This window comes from Cyprinodon tularosa, unplaced genomic scaffold (genome assembly GCF_016077235.1).
Source record: "Cyprinodon tularosa strain WSP-4 unplaced genomic scaffold, ASM1607723v1 ctg234, whole genome shotgun sequence".
Classification (NCBI taxonomy): domain Eukaryota; kingdom Metazoa; phylum Chordata; class Actinopteri; order Cyprinodontiformes; family Cyprinodontidae; genus Cyprinodon; species Cyprinodon tularosa.
This window is the reverse complement of record NW_024038875.1, coordinates 111,493-133,354: the sequence shown is the minus strand read 5'-3', so window position 1 is coordinate 133,354 and position 21,862 is coordinate 111,493. Positions and strand designations below refer to the sequence as shown.

The window sequence follows — 21,862 nt, the reverse complement described above, 5'->3', positions numbered from 1 at the left end:
GTCAGGAATTAAAAAAACACCTTCTTTTATGATAAATACATGAGAATGTTGGAAATGATTAGCAGACTGTGCTCGGTGGGGAAGCTAAAGCAGAAATACCCGTTGAACTGTCCTCTAAGTAAGTTTTGTTAAATCAATGTCCTCAGGGACTCCAACAATGGATTTTTCTCTGACAACTACTAATATGCATTTCCAATAATTGCTTCTGATTGAAGTTGTGTAGTTGAAGCATTTCTTTAAGATTTTGATGTGTTACTTTTCCAGTTTGCTTTGGCTGCTGACTTTGCTACTGAACTTAGCCAGCTAGTCTGTAATCCAGGAGAAACTAGGGCTGTTTTTTTTTTATTTACATGAACCCGAGTATGGACTCGTGTCCTCGCCTAGTAGGTTCTTGAGAAGAACCCAGGAAAGTGTGGACTCGGGGAGAACGCAGCGTAAATATGGGTCAGTGGGAACAGAAGCGTACTCATGACGTCACCACACGCTTGCATACTCTGAAGCTGCATTTCACCTCCTGTTATTAATAGTCTCTAGATGATGATGCATTCTGAGTTTTTTCATTTTGTGGGGTCACAGTCAGATAAACACAAATCAAACGAACATTTTGCCAAATAAAAAAACTAAAAAAATCACCATCAGAGCCAGTCTGCTATGCCGGGAGAGGGCTGCTGCAGATGGGCTCGGATTAGACCTGGCTGCCGTTACCCTCAGAGGTCCGCTGGTAGCCGCGGTCCTCTCAACTTCGGAAATGGTTTTTTTAAATCATGCATTAAATCCATAAATGGGCCATATGGTGACGCTTAAAAGTATATGGTTTTCGCCTCAAATGATTTTAAAACATACTTTTATTGAGCAACAGAAAAGAGAACTTTTTAATTTTCAATGGAGCACTTCATTGAAAGCCGCTGCTGCCGCAGTGCATGCTGGGACAGCCGTCAATCTCAAGAACGGACAAGTCTGCTCTGATGCATGCTGGGTAAATAGGGAGGGGCGAGAACAACATCCGGGGACTTTGTCCGTTCTTGATCTGTTGCTGTTGTGAATTGGAACAGTACTAGGGCTGAGGCTGATGACGTTTCACGAGCACCAGGCACATGAGAACGCACAAGTACACATATTGAGAAACGGCTTAGAATTCAGCTCTGTTTGGTTTTTCATATTAACCAACATTCAACAGAGAATCACTTTAATTTACTTTATAAAGTGAAAATTATTGGCACATGATTAAACCTATTGCGACATGAAATGACAGTTGAAGAAAGAAAATGACCAGCACCAAAATGCACACTGGCAGAACAGGAAGCTTCTTGCAATTAGCTGGCATGTTCATCAAAGAAACCTGCTGCACAGAGCCCAACAAGAAGCCTTGGTGACCTTATTTATAGCCAGTCTGTATCAGACTAGAGGCCGTCATGATCTGCTCTGTCCTCGGAAGTGATTCAATCTGTGAGCAGCAGTTGCACTCTTGCTGAGGTCTAAAATCTTCTGACGTATTATAAAACAGTCTAAAATCATCACTATGAGGTAGGTTTCCAACGAGCGTGAAAACACTCCCCCTGTTTGTGGCGAGGGGGGAAAAATCTAAACCACTTAGCACAAAGTATTTCAAATATTCTTTTGCGTTTTCTCGTCGACCTGCAGATCTGTCTCTATGCAGCGGACCAGAAACATGTGGTCTAATCCTTTCCAGCTTGGACAGTTTCAGCCTATCCAGGGAAAAGACTTATTAAACTCCTGTTTTAGTTCCTGTGAGCACACGTTTTAATATTTGAAATTGCTTACATGCTCTGGAATCTGTCTCCAGGTGGGATCCCGCTGCTTTCACTGTTGGAAAGGAGGGGTTTTAGTGTGTTTAGGTGTGCAAAAAACCTGAACTAGAGAGTGCATGGGGAGATAAAAAGCTTTCTTGGAAATAAGAAGCCATGCATTTTATTCTTTTCTTTGTTGACCCCAACTTTTTTTGCACCACAAATCCCTCCATCAGTCAGCAGCAGAGATTTGAGTTTGTCTCTTGGCTATTCTCAACAAGTCTGATGCCGAAAGAAAGAAAGCAACTACGAGGAAAAAGAAAACGCTGACAGATGGCATTCTGTTTTGGAGCTTTTCCATACAGCAGACATGGAGACAGACTGATAAGAGGCAACTTTGAAATATGTCAGTCTTTGTTTTTGTTCTTTATAGCCCCAAAAATTTTTTTTCTCTCTTTATTTTATCTTGCACGCCTTCATTTATTTGCCGTTTCCCCATCGTACCACCTGCCTCCTCCCTTTCCTCGCCACTGCTTATATTTGTCACTCGGGGGTCTTTTAAGCCTCTGCGGGTGTCTGACCTTATCACCTGAATAAAAATGAGTCATTAAAACGTTAGCAGCGCGTCACATCGGAGGTAACGGCAGCAGCCCTGCGCCGACACAAAAGAGGGAGCTGTTGCTGAATAGACAGGGGGCCCCTGCTGCTTTAGAGCACCCTGGGTTAGCGTGGCTTCAGGAGGCAGCAAGAGCGTCACCGTTTCCATGTCTCTCATACATATTGTGGTGAAACTGTCGGCCATTTTGGAGGATCACGCTCAGCATGCTTTACATCCTGAATGGGCAGCTCCTGCTGTTTTAGAGGACTGCAGGTTGGAGTGTCTGGACTCATGTTGAGGCCAAATGTGTTGCAGGTTTTAGTTTTTCTCAGCTCTGCTGCAAAACTGCCAGCCATTCTGAGGGGCAGGATCTGGTTTGATTGGACATATTACACCTAATTTTGATCATTTATTTTACTGCACGATTAGGCAATGTCACACATTAAATTTGTCAGTAGCAATAAGACTTTAAGATGAATAAAGTAATATATAAATAATAGTTTCTGATGAAGCAATATTTCAGTTCCTACGGTTAACTGTTTTTTTTTTTCTCTTGGGCGGGCATTCTAAGAGTAAGAAGATGTAAAATGGAAGTCATTCATATCTTTACATCATTTTTCCTAATAAAATTCTAAATCATTTCTACTTTTTATTGGAAAAATGCAATATTACATAATAATCACTAAAATGCAGCTGCAGGAATAATAAGTAAATAATAAGTTGATTATGGCCAATTTCCATCTTTACTCTGTATATTGACACACATACTAGTCAAATCAAAACCTATAATATGAGTACTTTGAGATGCCAAGTACAAATCTTGCATTTTATGCATTACATCGTGTCTGTTACATACCGAGAGGAATATGGCTTTTTGCCCAGGGTGGCATGTTGATAGGGCGTGCCAGAGTGCAAAGATTAGTAGATTTTCTTTGCTCTTCTTTGTCCCAAATTGGTGGGAATGGGCCCACCTATTTGGACAGAAGAAGTGCACAGAAAGCCGTTGAATCTTTTTTTCCCCCCCTTTTTGGAACAAAATGTGTTACATTTGACCATCTCAAGTTTGGATAACCACGTTTCTTCTGAGCAATGTATGTTTCATCATTGAATAGTATTGGGATTTCAGAAGTGGACTGGTGATAATGACTGCAATGAATTGTTATAATAATGAGATTTATTTGTTTCTTTAGGAATCATCTGTCCTTCTTCAATTCTACAAATGTGTAATATTTTGTAGATGTTTAAGGTTTAGAAATTCTGTATTTTAACTCATGTTAATTTTTTACATTTTAAGTTACTTAACCTTTTATTCTTTAAACTAAAAGCTGGCAAATGGTCATTATTATGGAACAGAGTGAAAACTGAGTTCCTCTTTTAAGTGCCCATTGTTCCTGCATAATTATTTTTAGGTTGATGAGGTCTACCTTTGTCGTCTTATGTATTTCTCTCCTCACCCACTCATTGCTCTTTGTCCACAACTAGTAATCCCACCATCTTCCCAGCCTCCTCACCTTTCTTTTGGCAGCGATCCGTCTCCATCACACTTCCTGCCTCTTGTGCTCCTTCCTTGCATTATTTAACAAATTACATTATGGCCCTTTTTACATCCCATCCTCCACTAATTCACCCTAGCATCCTCCCCTCCAACCACATGGCTCCTCTCCTTTTCTCCTCCCCTATTTTCCTCCCTTCGCTTGTCCTTCCGGTTTGCTCTCCCCCGATACAGGGTTTCGTTTCACATCAATAGGACTCCGGTTTCTGCCGTCTCTGCCATCTTCCGTGTTCTCACAGTCTCCTCCATTATGTACATCCAGATTCTCTTCTCTATCGCCTGCTTCCTTCATCTGTCAGTGTCTGTTTTTTTCCCCGTCCTGTTTTGTCCTCTCTAACCTCTGCCCCATCTGTCTTAACTACCGTTACTGTCATCCAAACCGTCCCTCCCTCCTCCTGCATTTGTCCTCCATCTTCGCATTTCTTTTCCTCAGTTTTTATTTTTTATTTTTGCTCTTGCCCTCTCTAGCCGTCTGCATCTTTTTATATAGCTGTGCCTCTTCTCACCGTATCTCTCTGCTGTATTCTTCCCTACATCTCCCCTCAGATCCTTTCCTCCCTCTCCATTTTCCTAAGTGCTATTGATGGAGGGGCTGGCTTTTGGCCAAACACAATGAGGTGCTGAGGAGAGGGCTCCCTGTTCAACCATTTCTTTGGCCTGTCTCCTTCCTTTCTTTCTGTTCCTGCTGGTCTGCATGTCTCGGGTCTTGCTGTTCTCATCATCCTTCCCAGTCCGTCTGCTGATGCTGTTCATTCCTTTTTCCCGTGCTGCCAGCTGTGGCAGCTAAAACCAGACCTTAGTTCCTTTCTCTGATGACTGTATCACTTTATGGAAGAGGACATGAAAGTGTGCTACCTCAGAAAGGAGGTTTGGTGGGAAAATAAAGAAACTGAAATATAATACCTGGGCGAGGATGAGTTCAGTTGTTCTATCTTGCAGGGGAAAGAGATTACATCTTTTCCACCCTGGCTCATGCTCTCTCAATAAAAAATGAACACATTTTTGCCTTTGATGCTGCTGATTTATCTTTAAACTGTTGCAAAATACCTCATGTTTGTCAACTGCGTTGTCTGGCTTGCATTAAATCATCATATTTTGTGGTCTGGCTAATCTTGTAAAAAACAGCTATATATTTCTAAGCAATTTAGACAATTTTACCAGACATTCAGTAACAGTTTATGGTTCTGCTTTAAAAAATGTGTGGGAATGAATACAGTGGAGGACTTGTTCTTTTTTTAATGGTGCAGTTTTAAGCACATGCTGGCTTGAAGAATCCCTAGAACAAAGAATACCCTAGAGTTTTAGATTCACTTGTTTGCTAAAGGGGTGAATGGGGATCAAAGGGATGTTGTAATGCAAATTATACTGAACAAAAACATCAAAAGAGAATAAAAAGTCATCAATTATATTAATGATTACATGTGATGTCCGTTGTGTAGATCTGCTGACGAGTCTCATTCGATGAAGTGACAAATGTTTGAACCAGAACTCTGACGTATACATCGCTTTTTTTTTTTTTTTTATCCTCTGTGCACCGTTTTCTTGTATGGGAAATTAAAATTAGACTACATTACTTTAATCAGAGCAAGGATCTTGTTCTTTCCTGCAAAACTCTGCTTCGATTCTTTTTAAAAAAAAAGCCTTTGTTACTTTTTGTCAGCTTTAGAAACTTTTTCTGCTGTCAGATTTGATGCCTCTTGCTCAAACTGTACTCAAGCTCAATGTAGCTGCTTGCGTTTTTGATTCAACATCACTGCCGACAAGGTTCCTGTACTTCTATCCTGACAGAGCATTCAGGAACAACTCAGCAGTTAGGACCTGTATATTAGTACTTTACCACAAAACCAAAAGGTAACTTTGCTCTTATTTTCTCATGTTGAGAAATGCCATAAAGAACAAAAAAAAAAAACCATTCTTTCCCTAATTGATAGTTACTCTTTTAACAAACCAGCTTTAGCTCCAGTTATTACCGTGGCTTCCACTAATAGGCTCTCTCAGCTCTGTGATGTGCCATGTTCTGCTACGTACCTCTGATTATACTCCCTCTTGCTCTCTCTCTCGAGACTCAGAGGTGAACATAGCATAACGATGGGCTTAGTTAAGCTCTCCTAAATCTGATTATTTGCTGGCATCATATCTCTGCTCCAGGACATGAAGGGTAGGGACCAGGCTCTCCCTGCAGTCAACCATCCCCAGTCCTCTGCTCTCCCTAGATTCCCAGGTCTGCCTCTCAGATGGGCAGTCATGTGCAACCAGCATATGTCGAGCAACTCTATGGAGAATGGCAGGAAATGGATGGACGGATGTAGGGGGTGGAAATGAAGAGCAGGCTGTTGAAACGGGCCAATTTTTGTTTGTTTTTGGTTCTCTTGGGATGCCATGTGTCAGTCATTTTCTGAGCACAATTAAACTTAATGAGCTGTTTTGCTTTTTGAGCTGATGTTCATCAGCAAACCCCTGTCTGAAGCGGAGAAGAGACTGTTTACACCCAAATCAAACATGCTTTAATGAGATACCTCAAATGGTTTTAAACTTTCATACCTTATTTTTTTGTTTGTTCTAGTTGTTTTACATCACTGTTGATATGCACTTAAAAGAGATTTATTTCTCCACTGTAAAAATGTTAATTGTTTTGGACGCAGTTTTGCAGGACAGGCTTGTTTGTTTTGTAAAAGTCACTGAAAATAAAATCTGCATGGGGTTTTATCCAACTTGGCCTCAGACTAATGCATAGCCCTATATGCTTCTTTCATCTTGCTGTCATGTCAGCAAAATTAGAAAATATCAGATGCTATATGAGCCCTAAAATTACTAAGGTATTAATTAAATTAGTTGATAAAATATTTTAGTTTTGTATTATAATTTCAAAACTTTTTATGCATCTTGGACAAATTATCAGATCTTAAAATCAGGTAGCAAGGGATGTGTTTGTAATTGCAGAAGATGACTGAGATGATTGATTGTCATTTCACAGTGTACTAATTTAGGATATTAAATTTCATTTGAGAGCAACTAGTTTAGCAACACTGATGTTTATATCATATTAATGTTTTTTTATGGTCCAAGGGATGGTGAAACATTGTTTTATGAGTCACGATTCAAATCTGACAGTCTGTGACTTGTTTGAGATGGCTTACTTTTTGTTGTTGTTAACAGTCGAACCACAAAAAAGTAATTGCTTTGTGACATTCATTTTTAAAGCCAAATGTTATCTAGGTTTTATAAAGAAAATCCTAGAATCTGTTTTCTGTTTCCACTTTTATTGTCATCTAATATTACATTTCCCTTGAAACTTAATTGTGTGTAAACAGGCTGCTTTTACTTGAATTTTGCCTCAACATTCAATGAAAAGATCCTTTTTTTTGCCATTGACAAAGATCTACAAACACGTTTAATGTTGATTCATGAAAGATTACAGAACCTTTCGTGCCAAGAGGGAATTGTAAAGCAATGATTCACCCTGGCCTATAGACTTAGTGGCTCTTTGGTGCCAACATAAAACATTTGGAGCGATGCAATAAACTTACTCATTACCCTTGCTCTCTTTAACCCTCTGATGTATTTGATGACTCTACCTCCGCATTCAGGTACTGACCTGCCCTGCGTGTGTGAGCTAACCAAATAGTGTTCATGGGGCAACGGGAAAGTGCTTTCGTGTGTATTCATTTAGCCCTAAGCAGATGTATAACAGTTAAATCATTTTAACTTTGAAATCTTTTTGTCTCTTGTGTCGTTTTATCTCTTTATCCTCTTTCCCATCTATCAGATGAAGCGATACCCAGGCTCGTTCGGCAGTAGTAACTTTATCGACAGGATGTCACTTGAATTATCCTCATGCCAACCTTTTCTCCGCTCCTTTAATCCATCTTTAATTTGCCTTTAACTCCGGTGGTTGGTGAGACCAGCTGAACTAGATCTAAACAGCAGTAGAGAGTGAGTGTCTCATTCTTTTATCAGCTGAATGGGAATCAGTAGGCGTTTTGGGAACCCATGATGCCATCTATTAGTGACTGTGAAAGTCACCTACTGGTACTGAGGTGTTTGTGATCGAACTAGATTGAGTTTTAAGTCAAGAGTGGGAGCCGGTGAGTCATTGTAGCTCTTTGTTAAACAAGCATGAATAAGTTAGAACCATCATCCCTGTCAAGTCAAACACCATTACTGCAAAGAAAGAAATGAACTGTCTCATCTGCTTTTTCAACTCTTAATGCCAGAAAGTATTTGTCAAATATGCCAAAGTTTTTTTTTTTTTCCTTTGAGGGGGGGGCTTTTCTCCATCGTACCGACTATTTATCCAGTCCTCTTTTCTTAATGACCTCAGGCTGACCTGTGAAGTTTTCGCATCTAGAATGGATACCCCAACATTCCTCACGCCAGCAACATTCTCCAGCTAAGTCTTGTGAATGTCAGAGCTTTACTTGGCCATGAGAGAAATGTAGTCATTAAGTCTATTAGGCACAGGGTCTAACCTAGGGTTTCAAAATCTGGTTGGTCACCAAGAAAAAATCTCAAACTTGATATGGATAAGAAAAACTTATAGTGTTGATTCTGCAGCAACCATTTTGTGAATAATAATAAAAAATACAACTATTTGGAGAGTGTTTACGTTAATTATCTTGCAGTTTTGCCAAAACCCCACATTGCAAATTGCTTCTTTTTTTTTTTTCTTTTTTAACCTTCTGCGCTAACCAACATATACCTTTTGCCAGGTTAGCTCTCTTGTCAAGAGTCCATTGTTCCAGGACTTTGCTGTTGACTGGAAAAGTGCATGGATGGATTTTCACGCCACCTGCATCCATTTCTTCATTTCTGTTTGGCAGAAAACCGACTTTGAGCATGTTTGTGCCTCTTATTAGCCTGACGTATTCCTACTCAATTCTAGTCAGAATATGAGTCTGATACTGCTCCATAGAGCTGTGATTATGGGACGTGTTTCGAACAAACCAGGAAAAAAAATGCCTCTGCACTCAATTGGATAGACCTACAACCAATAAGAGCAACGGAGTGCGTGACGTATGTTAAGCGAGGCATAGTTGTTGTCAACAAAAATCAAAGCGTTCAGTTGCACGCCTAGAATAAGAAGATGAGCCTTGATCGCGTTTCCTCTTTTAAAATTAATTTGCTGTCGATATCTTCTAGAACAGACCTAATAGCAGAATCTACACACCTCAACTCTCCAGCAGCAGCCATTGTTGTTGTCACCCATGCGCGCTTTGGTCACGTGGTTGATTACGTTACTGATGATCATCTGTCCATCATCGTATAAAGCCCGCCCTGACGATTTGATTGGCCCGCCAGATATTGTGCGAGCATGCTCGCGCTACTACTGAGCAATGCCAGACCGAACTTCCCGACCTCAAACGTTGTGGGCGGGACTAAGTTCGGAATGGCACCCAGGCTAGCCTCTTATAGGACTTTAGTCTGAAAAGTTAGTGTCTCACTCTAAACGTAGCAAAACCGAAAATCAATTGCTTCTACAATTTGGAAATTTAATTTCTTTTTTCAAATGATGATTTACATTGCAAATGTATTGAACTGTTCAGTCCTACTTTAAGCCTCTAATAAACCAGACATTTTACAACAGTTTTAAGTCTCACACTGTTCCTAAAACAAGTGGGTTTCTTAAGCCGAGATAACTGTTGAGTGTAAATGGAACGCAACTGAACTGGACCGTACCGGATACAACCGAACCATACTGAATCTAGTACCATTCAACAGTAGGGCTTGACGTAGTTCACATGAACGACACCGCACCATAACATGTTTAGCAGGTTTTCCGGTGTGTCCGGCTTTGCAATTCACAGATCTCTTTACCTATTCACAACAAAAACTTCTTCTCAGCTTAATAATAACAAATGGCATCAAAAGAGCGTTGTGGGACGATGGAGGATGCGGAGACCGAGGCTCTAATTGAAATTTGGGCAGAGGACACTATCCTGGCACATAAGTTCCTGAAAGTTACTGGGGCTGCCATTTTTGTTTGTGTAATTCCTGCCTAGAGAGCTGAGGAACCGTGCTAGCATTGTGTGTAAATGGCTGTAAGAACCACATCAGATTGGGTTCAGAGGGTTAGTGTAAATAGGACATTCAAGGATCTATCTCTGAGAAAATGATTACTGCAGAATTCCACTCTGTCTGATTAAAGCATCCAGTGCCTCATGTTGGTTTTGATTTGTGTAGATCCTTGTTTTGTTTGATTGAGCTTCTAGTTAAATATTTATATTTGGGACCCTCTCCCTCTGTTGAAAATTGAATGTCTGGCAGAAGCCGTCCTTTTCTCACACTGCCTTTGGCTTACAATTACCTTAATTTGCCATCATAGCGAGAATGTCACCTCTTTGCCAGGGTAAGGAAAAGAAGTTGCTTTTCCTTTCTTCAAAAATGTATCCCTTAGATGCTACAAAACGTCATATGAGGTGCTTTCTGGCTGCCTTAGGAGATCAGTAATTTTTGAACTGTTAGGATTATTTGTGCTTTCTTTCTGTCAGCCTCTTTCAATCATTGTCGTTCCCATTTACTCTCAGCTAAAGCAGATTTACTATAATCTCATCAAAAGCAATGTTTACTGTCCTCTCTCTTTATTGCATCATCTCAAAGAGTAAAAAAGAGCTTTATTAACCCTGGCAGAGGAAAATGATGAAAACACTGTTTATCCCCTGATGATTCAAGACTTGATTTAAAAGAACATAGGCATCCAGGATATGGTAATTCATAAATAATTATGTAAGGAATTGAAGTCTGAATAATTTAACAAAGTGGATGATGAGATAAATATCTAGAGTATAAAAATCACTGTGCTTCTCTCTCTCAGGTCCTCTTGCCAATGGGCAGCTGAATGGCGCAGTGCTAAACGGCTGCCACAAAGAAGACGGATCCTTGCGCTCTCAGGGCCTCCATGGGAGCAACAAATATGGCGAGGACAGTCCTGCAAAAAAGAGGTTGGTGGTTTCATCAGTACTTCATGTTTTATTCTTGAGAATGTATGCCAAAAATAGGAAAGTATCTGGAAAGCAATTCAAAAGAGTCAACTATAAAGAAATCAGTTTTATATCGATGTTTCACTTCAAGTTGGTCTGGATTACATTATAGAGAACATTTTGGCTTTCTACTTCATTTAAAATCACTTCAGTTTCTTAATGTTTGTGGTTTAAGTTCATTTATTTTAAGGTCTGCAGCACTCTTAATAAACTAGGGCATCAGAACAGCTAGTACTTTCCTTTGGAGCCATTCTAGTCTTTATATGCTGCTGTGTGTTGGATTGTCTTGTCATTGAAAAACAATCTGAAATGGGTAAAAAAATGTAACATAATTTTATTTACACCTAATTTGAGAAGGTAAATAAGACGATCTGCCAATGGAATGAGTATTTTTGCTCTTAAAATAAGATAATTAGATGTTTTTCATTTGAAATAAGACAAGATTATTATATCTTATTTTGAATGTAAATTGTCTCGTTCCATTGCCAAAATATTTTATTGACCTGCCTAATAAAAATAAAAAAAAGCGTTTATTTTAAGAATAAAATACTTCGATTTAATTTTTGCAGTAACTTGATTTGAAAAAAGCTTCTGCTAATTGACTCTGCATTAAATGAAGGAGTTCATGGCTAGGTCAAAGAGTAAATGTTAGCCCAATCCTGGGGCTTTAAGTTGGTTAGAAGGTCCAAATAATCAGCCCTCCACATTGTAGTTGACAATAGCTATAAGGGTGTTGGTGCAGATGTTTGCTTTTCATCAGCTATGGTGCAGGCATTAAAGGAATAGTACACCCAAAACATGATTAGCCTTCATTTTCTACTCACCCCCATGCTGAACAACACCCTGGAGTACTTTTTTGATATCTCAAATGCATCTGGAGATCTGGGAGGCTTCTTGCTGTCTGCTGACATTCAAATAATGGAGGTCTATGGTGTCCGAGACAGAAAGGTCCATAAAAGTCCACAAAAAACGTGTCAATATTCCTCCATACTGCTCGTCCAATGTATTCCAAGTGTCCTGAGTGGGTAGCATCCAGAATTTACTCGAAACGAAGTCATTTAGAATGTTTTTAGAGCATAAACAGTAGTGTATAGGATTTCCTGAAAGCGCGCACATGCGCGTTCACGAGCCTACGGAAGCCGGCAGACCAAACCAGATGAAAGTGCGCATTCAGCGTCTGCTCTGCCAAGCGTAGAAGAAGAAATGTGCTGTTTACCTGTGCAAAGAAAGAAACAACGAAAGAAAAATATCTGAGGACTTCAGTGTTGAGGAAGAGCATGAGTTCTTTGCCGAGCTGAATGCGCTGGTTTGGTCTGCCGGCTTCCGTAGGCTCGTGAACGCGCATGTGCGCGCTTTCAGGAAATCCTATACACTACTGTTTATGCTCTAAAAACATTCTAAATGACTTCGTTTCGAGTAAATTCTGGATGCTACCCACTCAGGACACTTGGAATACATTGGACGAGCAGTATGGAGGAATATTGACACGTTTTTTGTGGATTTTTATGGACCTTTCTGTCTCGGGCACCGTAGACCTCCATTATTTGAATGTCAGCAGACAGCAAGAAGCCTCCCAGATCTCCAGATGCATTTGAGATATCAAAAAAGTACTCCAGAGTGTTGTTCAGCATGGGGGTGAGTAGAAAATGAAGGCTAATCATGTTTTGGGTGTACTATTCCTTTAATAGCCAGGTTTTGTGGTTTCAGTTTGTGGTACTGTTTTCCTTATTTTAAATGTGAACCTCTTGGTGTCTCTAGATGGTTACAAGTGTTGCTTATACAACCTTAAGCAAAAAAACTGCCTCTTTTAGCTACTCATATCACACACACATGTTTATCTTTCCTTTTTTCCTCCCCGATCAAGCCACGCTTTATCTAAATTTATTATCTCCTTCTCATCCTAACTCTTGTAAATCCTCTGTTAAAACATCTCCAGGAAAATCGATGTAAAATGTTTTAGTGCAACAGGCGCCACTGCACTGATTTATCAACCAATCCTCCTTGTCATATATCCCCTTCTCTCTCTGGCCCTTCTCTCCACTGAGGTTGTAAATGGAAATGTTGCAAATCTGGCTTCTTTAACACCAGTGTGAGTTAGTCTACACAGAACTGCAAATATTACAAAGCAAATTAACACCTAAGCTCCCTCCCCCCCGGCCCCGGGACGTTATGACGTCTCATTTTGTTCTGCATAATTTTACTCTACACGTTTATGTGTTAACAAAACCAAACATCTTGTGCCTCTTTAGAATCAGGCAATCCTAAAGAAAAATATTATCAGCTCAACTATGCTCGACAAACACCAACACCTGTCATTAAATTAGAATTCATAATTTCAACTCTTGCCTAGTTTTCTTCTTCTGGTGTTCCAAAACATGCTCTATCCTGGCAAAAAGGGGCTCAAAGAAGTAAAAAAGTTGATAAAAGCCAATTTTTTGTATTTCTATGGACCTGTCTACCATTTTAGATGATTTACGTTATGTTGGCTTATTCACCAATGTGTTTTTCCTCCCTATATCAAACATAAGTGAACAATCAAACTTTGACATATTTTGTTAGTTTATGAGATAAGCTTCTCAATGAACTATTGGAACTGTAGGTGTGGGCTGTATGTATGTGCATAAGAAGTGAGAGGAAGCTAGAAATAACTGGATAGGCACAGAAAATGCATGGTCAAAGCTTTGAAAGCTGAAACTTTGAAATACTATAAAATAAAGTAATTGAAAGAAAATTTGTGTAAAGCTACATGTAGAGCACTGTTTTTTTTTTTTTTTTTATTGGTCAAATTACAGGTGCTGGTCATAAAATTAGAATATCATGAAAAAGTAGATTGATTTCAGTAATTCCATTTAAAAAGTGAAACTTGTATATTATATTCATACATTACATACAAACTCATATATTTCAGATGTTTATTTTGTTTAATTTTGATGATTACAAATGACAACAAATGAAAATCTCAAATTCATCATATCAGAAAATTAGAATATTGTGAAAAGGTTCAAAATTGATGGCCCCTGGTGCCACACTCTAATCAGCTAATTAACTCAAACCACCTGCAAAAGCCTTTAAATGGTCTTTCAGTCTAGTTCTATAGGCTACACAATCATGGGGAAGACTGCTGACTTGACAGTTGTCCAAAAGACGACCATCGACACCTTGCACAAGGAGGGCAAGACACAAAAGGTCATCGCTAAAGAGGCTGGCAGTTCACAGAGCTCAGTGTCCAAGCACATTAATAGAGAGGCGAAGGGAAGGAAAAGATGTGGTCGAAAAAAGTGTACAAGCAAGAGAGATAACCGCACCCTGGAGAGGATTGTGAAACAAAACCCATTCAAAAATGTGGGGGAGATTCACAAAGAGTGGACTGCAGCTGGAGTGAGTGCTTCAAGAACCACCACACACAGACGTATGAAAGACATGGGTTTCTGCTGTCGCATTCCTTGTGTCAAGCCACTCTTGAACCACAGACAGCGTCAGAAGCGTCTAAAGAGAAACAGGACTGGACTGCTGGTGAGTGGTCCAAAGTCATGTTCTCTGATGAAAGTAAATTTTGCATTTCCTTTGGAAATCAAGGTCCCAGAGTCTGGAGGAAAAGAAGAGAGGCACTTCATCCACGTTGCTTGAAGTCCAGTGTAAAGTTTCCACAGTCAGTGATGGTTTGGGGTGCCATGTCATCTGCTGGTGTTGGTCCATTGTGTTTTCTGAGGTCCAGGGTCAACGCAGCCACATACCAGGAAGTTTTAGAGCACTTCATGCTTCCTGCAGCTGACCAACTTTTTGGAGATGCAGATTTCATTTTCCAACAGGACTTGGCACCTGCACACAGTGCCAAAGCTACCAGTACCTGGTTGAAGGACCATGGTATCCCTGTTCTTAATTGGCCAGCAAACTCTCCTGACCTTAACCCCATAGAGAATCTATGGGGTATTGTGAAGAAGAAGATGCAATACACCAGACCCAACAATTCAGAAGTGCTAAAAGTCACTATTAGAGCAACCTGGGCTATCATAACACCTGAGCAGTGCCACAGACTGATCGACTCCATGCCACGCCGCATTGCTGCAGTAATACAGGCCAAAGGAGGCCCAACTAAATACTGAGTGCTGTACATGCTCATACTTTTCATGTTCATACTTTTCAGTTGGCCAACATTTCTATAAATCCTTTGTTTTTATTGGTCTTCAGTAATATTCTAATTTTCTGATATGATGAATTTGAGATTTTCATTTGTTGTCATTTGTAATCATCAAAATTAAACAAAATAAACATCTGAAATATATGAGTTTGTATGTAATGTATGAATATAATATACAAGTTTCACTTTTTAAATGGAATTACTGAAATCAATCTACTTTTTCATGATATTCTAATTTTATGACCAGCACCTGTAGTCATAAAATTCCGATCATCCTGTTTGGCACTTTTGGTATTTTTTGGATCAATTGTGCCGAGGGGGCCTTTTGCATATAAGAAAGGTCACAATTTCAAAATGCTTATGACTAGAGATCTGCGCAGTGAGTTGGAGATTTTTAAAGTGACATAGCTCAATTTCTTTGAAACTCACAGTATTTTGTGCACAAATCTCCAGAAATGACAAGATCTTAGTTTTCAAATGAGACGCATCGCAAGCATGTGAGATTTATATTATTATTTTACTGGCATATGGATATGCAATTTATTTGTGCACAAGTTATAAAAAGATGGAGGGAGCCAAGGGGTTAAGCGAGCTGCATGCTGATGTTTAAGAGCAAATTCAATCGTTTATAATTAGCCTCTTAAAAGATCCCTGACAAGCATGTTCAAATAAATATTTAAAGAACTGAAGTAGCTCACTGTCAGAGTACAAGATGCTGTTAATTTCCAGCCTACATATTTTTGCTAATTTCTTTTTTTTAAACGGTATTCATGTAATGCATAAATAATTGACATTTTATGAAAAGTAATGATTTTTATTTTGTTTCTCAAATTTGCATAAAATCACAACTTTTTAAATTGACACCACTGGATAATTTGTGTCAATCTGTGGAAAAGCTTTTAGTTCATGCAGCTTTTAGATGGTAATCTGGAAAATGAGCTTTAGTGTAAATTATGATTTTTATATGATGAAAGGCAGATTTAAAATGACTGCTGTGACTTAATGCTAGTGTGTCTCCCTTCAGTCGTTTAGCCGTACCTTATTTTTCTACTGCTTACCCCTTAAAGAGACGACATTGGGTGAAAAATGTGTGTGTTGGTGTTGATGTTGTGCGGGTTGTGTGTGGCTCGGTCCCTCCTGCACTGTGACAGGGTGTCCAAACATCAGGGTAAAGCTGGACGTGGGTCAATGGAGAGGAGTGAGACTTGTGGGCGAGGAGGGGGCTGGACTGCAGCAGATGTCTCTCTGTAATGAGCATACAGGCTCCATTCACTGCCTGCGAAGCACCTGCTCAAGTCCTCAGAGCTGTCATTTGATACCGACGCTTCAGAATCTCAGTGTGGTCATTACAACCAACACGTTGGTCTTACCTGACACCCAAACAGGTGTCCAAAGGCCTGCTTGATGATTCATCTCAGGAGGAGCTGAAATTTTAAAAAGTCCCTGTTGGGGTTCTTAATGCATAAAAATTGTAAAATATTAACAGCTAAATAGATTAACAAGAAAAAGGCAAGGGAATGGTTATTTTGCAGGATTTATCAGTTAGATAGTAAAAGAGACGAAGCCTGATCATTGTTCTGGTTAGAAATTGATCTTTTATAGCTAATCATGCCTCCAGAATTCATTAAGTTTAAGTTTAAAAAATTTTTTATTATTCTTTTATTAGTCTTTTTTTTAGGCCACACAGGTTCAAGTCGACCTGCTTTTTGTAGCCATTAGTAATCTTCTGGCATAATTCTGTGTGGTTCACAAATAGGACAGATCTAAACTCTTTGATTCCAAAGCCAGTTTTAATGCCTTGATGGTCATTTAGCTGTTTTTGTTTTCATCTCTGCAGCTTGTGATTAAAGTTGCATTAAAGTTCAATAATTATGACACCAGTTTTGACCACATATTGGAGGAAAAACGTATCCGGATTTCTGCACTCGCATATTGATGCACCTGATGAATGCGTATAATCTCTTGCTTACTGACTACAGCAAACAAAGGGCTTTGAATAAGCAATCATTGACAGTGAAACTAAAATTAGACCTGTCTTTACACAGGAAGGACAAAACGTTTTATTTCACTAGCACTAAAATGTTCTTCTTGTATTGCTCTGCTGTATGAAGAGTTTGCTTCACACAGGCATATTAAAACAAGATGACTCTAACAAAAGGTTTTCTATCTGCTTACGGAACAATCTCTGGTTGGAGATTGCCATTGCCTTTTGCTCTTTTTCAAAGTCTTTTTAGGCATTGTGCTTTGATCAATCTGGAGCTGTGGGATAGTCGCTACTTGCTCTGTTTTTAAGCAGTGCGATGATGCCAGGGGTTTATTCATCTGGCAGTGGCCTATCTGTGGCTTATCTGTGTCCAACTCTGTGTGAAAAAGAAAAACTTTTGGAAAAGATGAAGGGATCAAGCGTAGGCTGCTTTGTGGGGCAGCAGAGAGAGACAGAAGGACAGGTGCAAGTGATTTTTGGCAGGAAGCAACGCCACCCCCCCCTTTATAAGTCTTTGAGATCAACTCTGTGTTTGTCTTCCCATGCTCCTGAGACTGCTAAAATGACTGGCTGCACTCACTCTTAAACATGCCAACTTATTGTAGCCGTCTCACAAGCATCACTTTATTCTCCAAACGGGTTTCCCCTGCCAAGCTTTGGCACTCCAAACCCACATCCACCAGTCATCACTATATTTCACCTTGGTTTACTGACCCAGTTAAAGCCCAGCTCTGTTTATCCATCAGTATTAGAATAAAGTTCCTGTCTGAATACATACATTTTTATTTAAAATGTTTTTTTGTTTTTTTATTGGCATTCCCAATACAGTATTTGATTAGTCTAGCTATGAAATGCACCGCTTTTAAAGTAAACGCTTCTTTAAATAGCGTCCTAATTTTCACACTTAGTAATCATCTGAGAGTCTGAGAGAAATGAGTCAGTTTTCAGTAATGATTTGTATTTTAATTATCTCTTATTGCTTTTTCTGAATAGAGTATAAATGGATTCTAAGAAATCCTTGAAATAATGAAAATATCTAGGGATGTTTTGGTTTTTTTTTTGTTTTGTGAAGAAAGAGTTTGAAACGTTGCCAAAATGAAACTGTTAGACTTTTGACAGATTAGCAATACAAAAGTCAGCATGGTGACATCATAGTGTCTAGTTTCAGATCTGTATCTGATAACCAGCCAGTTTTATTTTCGACCAGTGATAGAGAGGACACATTTAATATCTCAAAATGGAAAACACCCACCATTCTCTCCTCTTTGAAGTCCTCATAAAAGCATAATGTTCTTCAAATATACTTTGCTTTTAGTTCAATGAGAATAAAATGAATGTTTTTAACATAATTTGACGCATAAACAAAGATATTTTAGCTTTGTTGGTTTTGACCTTGTACTTTACGACCACTTTGCACACAGAATGTATGCAAAACAAAATTTGTTTAGTACAGGTTTTCAGACAGTAAATGAGCAACTACTATTAGTTGCTTTGAGTTTTAAAACTTAAAGTCTAAACTATAAGTTTGTGAAAGAGGATCAGAAATTTGCTGAACATTAGATAAAACTTTGACCAACCAGTGTTTGGACAAATTAGCTGCCATTTATGTTGCATTAGGATCAAATTTGATTTTGCACCATTTGAGAGAGGAAGCATTAATATATTGGAACAGAGACACTAAATAGTTCTATATTTTAAATATGCTTAGCACCTAACACGGCGTGTATACATTTATTTCTTAAGTAAATATTCATCTAAACCCAGCATGTAAGAGTATTGCCTTCCTGTTATCTACTGAAATTATCACTCTCTCCAGCAGCCTGCATGTATTGCATTCCTCAGAAGAGAATTGTGTAGCCTTAGGTTTGAGTTCTTTGAGCACATTTTATGTTATTTAAGGTTAATCAGTTCCTGGTTAATGGACCTAGAGATATTTAAAACTGTTGTCTTGGTTAAAGGAGGTTTTAAGACTTTTGAGGTACTGTTTAATTATGTTTGGCATATAGTTGTGTTAATCACACATTGAAAGACTCTCTTGGATTTAACTTTTTTGCTGCTTGCCTCACTTTTTTTTTTTTTTTTTTTTCTCCCGCTCACTTCACTCAACCCCACTTTGGACTCTCTTTGAATCTGTTCTCTCTGTTGTCTGTGCCAAGACACACTCAGCTGCTGTGGCTTGTTTTGTTTCAACTTAATGAATGCACGCTCGCGCACACCCACACACACTTGTCTAGCGTTACCAATGACTAGTCAGTAATACATAATCACCTTTTATGAGGCATTATGTGTATGTACTGTTGGTTCGCTTGCAAACACACACTGTGGATGTGTTCTAGGGCCAGTAATGGCCTTAATGCAACTATTGATTTCTCGTAGCTTGCTTTGCATGAAAAGCTTATACAGTGCGACACCTTGTTGTAGTACAGACACCTAATGGTTAAAAAAAGAATGCAAAGCATAGTGCTAATGTACAACACAGACTGCATGTTTAACAGCCAATGTGTTTCATAAACATCAGTCCTTCATGCGCCTCTCAATGATGTAAAGAAAAGTGAAATTGTCTCCTCGGAAGGTAAAATGGTCAGGCTTCTTTTTGAAATAAACCACAAACAAGTGTATAATATTATTTTCCTCATGTACTCTCTGCTCTGGGTAGAGGGGTCTGGGTATCCTCTGTGTACACAAACCACCTTCATTTAAAGGAAAAGCTTGAAAAGCTTCTACTTCTTCATAATGATTAAATTAGAAACACGTGCTTGAACGTATGTCTTTCCTCAAAACACACTCTGTCGTTTTCCGTCTGCTTTGGATCCGACCGAGAATTGAATGCAGGTTTATTTATGCTGGCGTTGTTGTCAGAAAAGGGCTGCTTGCTGTTATGTGCAGAGGCTCCTAACAAACTGATGCAGATGACGACATCTGCCTCCCACAGGCCTTCTGATTGAGAGCTGGACAGAAAACCATGAATTCTCCTCAACACTTCCGGAGCGCACCCAGTTAGGCAGGACTCGACCAGAACTCTGCAAAGGCTTAGAAACGGAGGCATTTTATCTCTCATTCTGAACTATTTAGCCAGTTATCCGTCTTTTGGGTGCTAAATTTATGTTTTTACCAAAGTATAAGAACATAAAAACTAATATTCCCACCTTATGAATGTGTTTTTCAACTAAAACAAAATGGCTTCAGCCTAATTTCTCTGGAGACTTTGAGCTTGAACCATTTTTTTCCCCCCTTCAGTAAGTTAGAGTATTTCTGGTTGCAGCATTTAGCAGAAATCCTGGACCACTCATGCTAGCATTTATTACAATAGGAACAATGTCTGACTTCTATCTGACCTAATATAGCATTTATATATTCTGAAATCAATTTCAATTTTCAATTCAATTCAGTTTATTTATATAGCGCCAAATTCACAACACATGTCATCTCAAGGCACTTTACAGTTCAACCAGATCATACAGTCAAATTGATACAAAGTTTTCTGTCTAAGGAAAACCAGTTGATTGCATTGACTCATTGACTCAAATACAATCCCTCACACTAAGCATGCTTGTAGCGACAGTGGAGAGGAAAAACTCCCTTTTAACATGAAGAAACCTCCAGCAGAACCAGGCTCAGCGTGAGCGGCCATCTGCCGAGGCCGACTGGGGTTCAAGGAGACGGAAGCAGAGACACAAAAAGCAGCTGTAAAAGGCGGCCCCGTCCAGGAAACACACAGCCAGGCAGACGAGCTCCGAGTCAGCTCCCATTCCAGAGGACGAAGAGAGCACTTCCACTCAGTCACGGTCAGAGAAACAGGACCACACTGGAAAACAAGCCGATCTCCAATATCTATAAACAAGGGTGTTGATGGAAGCAGCACAGCTGATGTTTCTTTCCAGGATGACGTCACAGCCAAACAGGAACAGACGAGGCAATGCTACTCTGAGGAAAAGCAGAGAGAGCAGAAGGTTAGAGATTGAACTAACAGATTCTGCAGAATAGAAGAACAGAGAGAGAATGAAGCAGAATGATGAAATGGGGGTCCCTATGTCCTCCAAAAGTCTAAGCCTATAGCAGCATAACTATAGAGATAGCTCAGGATAACCTGAGCCACTCTAACTATAAGCTTTATCAAAAAGGAAAGTTTTAAGCCTAGCCTTAAAAGTAGACAGGGTGTCTGCCTCACGGACTAAAACTGGTAGTTGGTTCCACAGGAGAGGAGCCTGATGACTAAAAGATCTGCCTCCCATTCTACTTTTAGAAATTCTAGGAACCACTAGTAAACCTGCAGATTGAGAGCGAAGTGCTCTGTTAGGAACATAAGGAACAATCAGATCTCTGATATAAGATGGAGCTTGGCCATTTAAGGCTTTATATGTGAGAAGGAGGATTTTGAATTCTATTCTTGATTTAACAGGAAGCCAATGAAGAGAAGCCAGGATAGGAGAGATATGATCTCTCTTTTTAATTTTCATCAGAACTCTGGCTGCAGCATTTTGGATCAGCTGAAGGCTTTTAACTACAGTTTGTGGACTTCCTGATAGTAAAGAATTACAATAGTCCAGCCTTGAAGTAACAAATGCATGGACTAGTTTCTCAGCATCACCCCTGGACAGGATATTTCTAATTTTTGCAATGTTCCTCAGATGAAAGAAGGATATTCTAGAAACCTCTTTGATATGGGATTTAAATGACAGGTCCTGATCAAAAATAACACCAAGATTTTTTACTTTATTATCTGAAATCAGTTTAATCCCATCCAAATGAAGTGACTGGCTAATCAGCTTCTTTTTCAGAGACTCTGGTCCAAAGACTATAACTTCTGTTTTGTCTGCATTCAGAAGCAGAAAGTTAAGAGTCATTCAGGTTTTTATGTCTTCAAG

The 21,862-nt window shown here is 39.3% G+C and overlaps 1 protein-coding gene across 1 annotated transcript in view; it reads left to right on the top strand.

Annotated features, from left to right (window-relative positions):
* jarid2b (jumonji, AT rich interactive domain 2b) overlaps positions 1-21,862 on the top strand; it is a 124,113-nt gene that overhangs the window by 55,391 nt on the left and 46,860 nt on the right. The window contains exon 3 of the mRNA XM_038287062.1: positions 10,710-10,836. Within this exon, the coding sequence (XP_038142990.1) occupies positions 10,710-10,836 (127 nt within the window). The remainder of the gene's footprint in view (positions 1-10,709; positions 10,837-21,862) is intronic.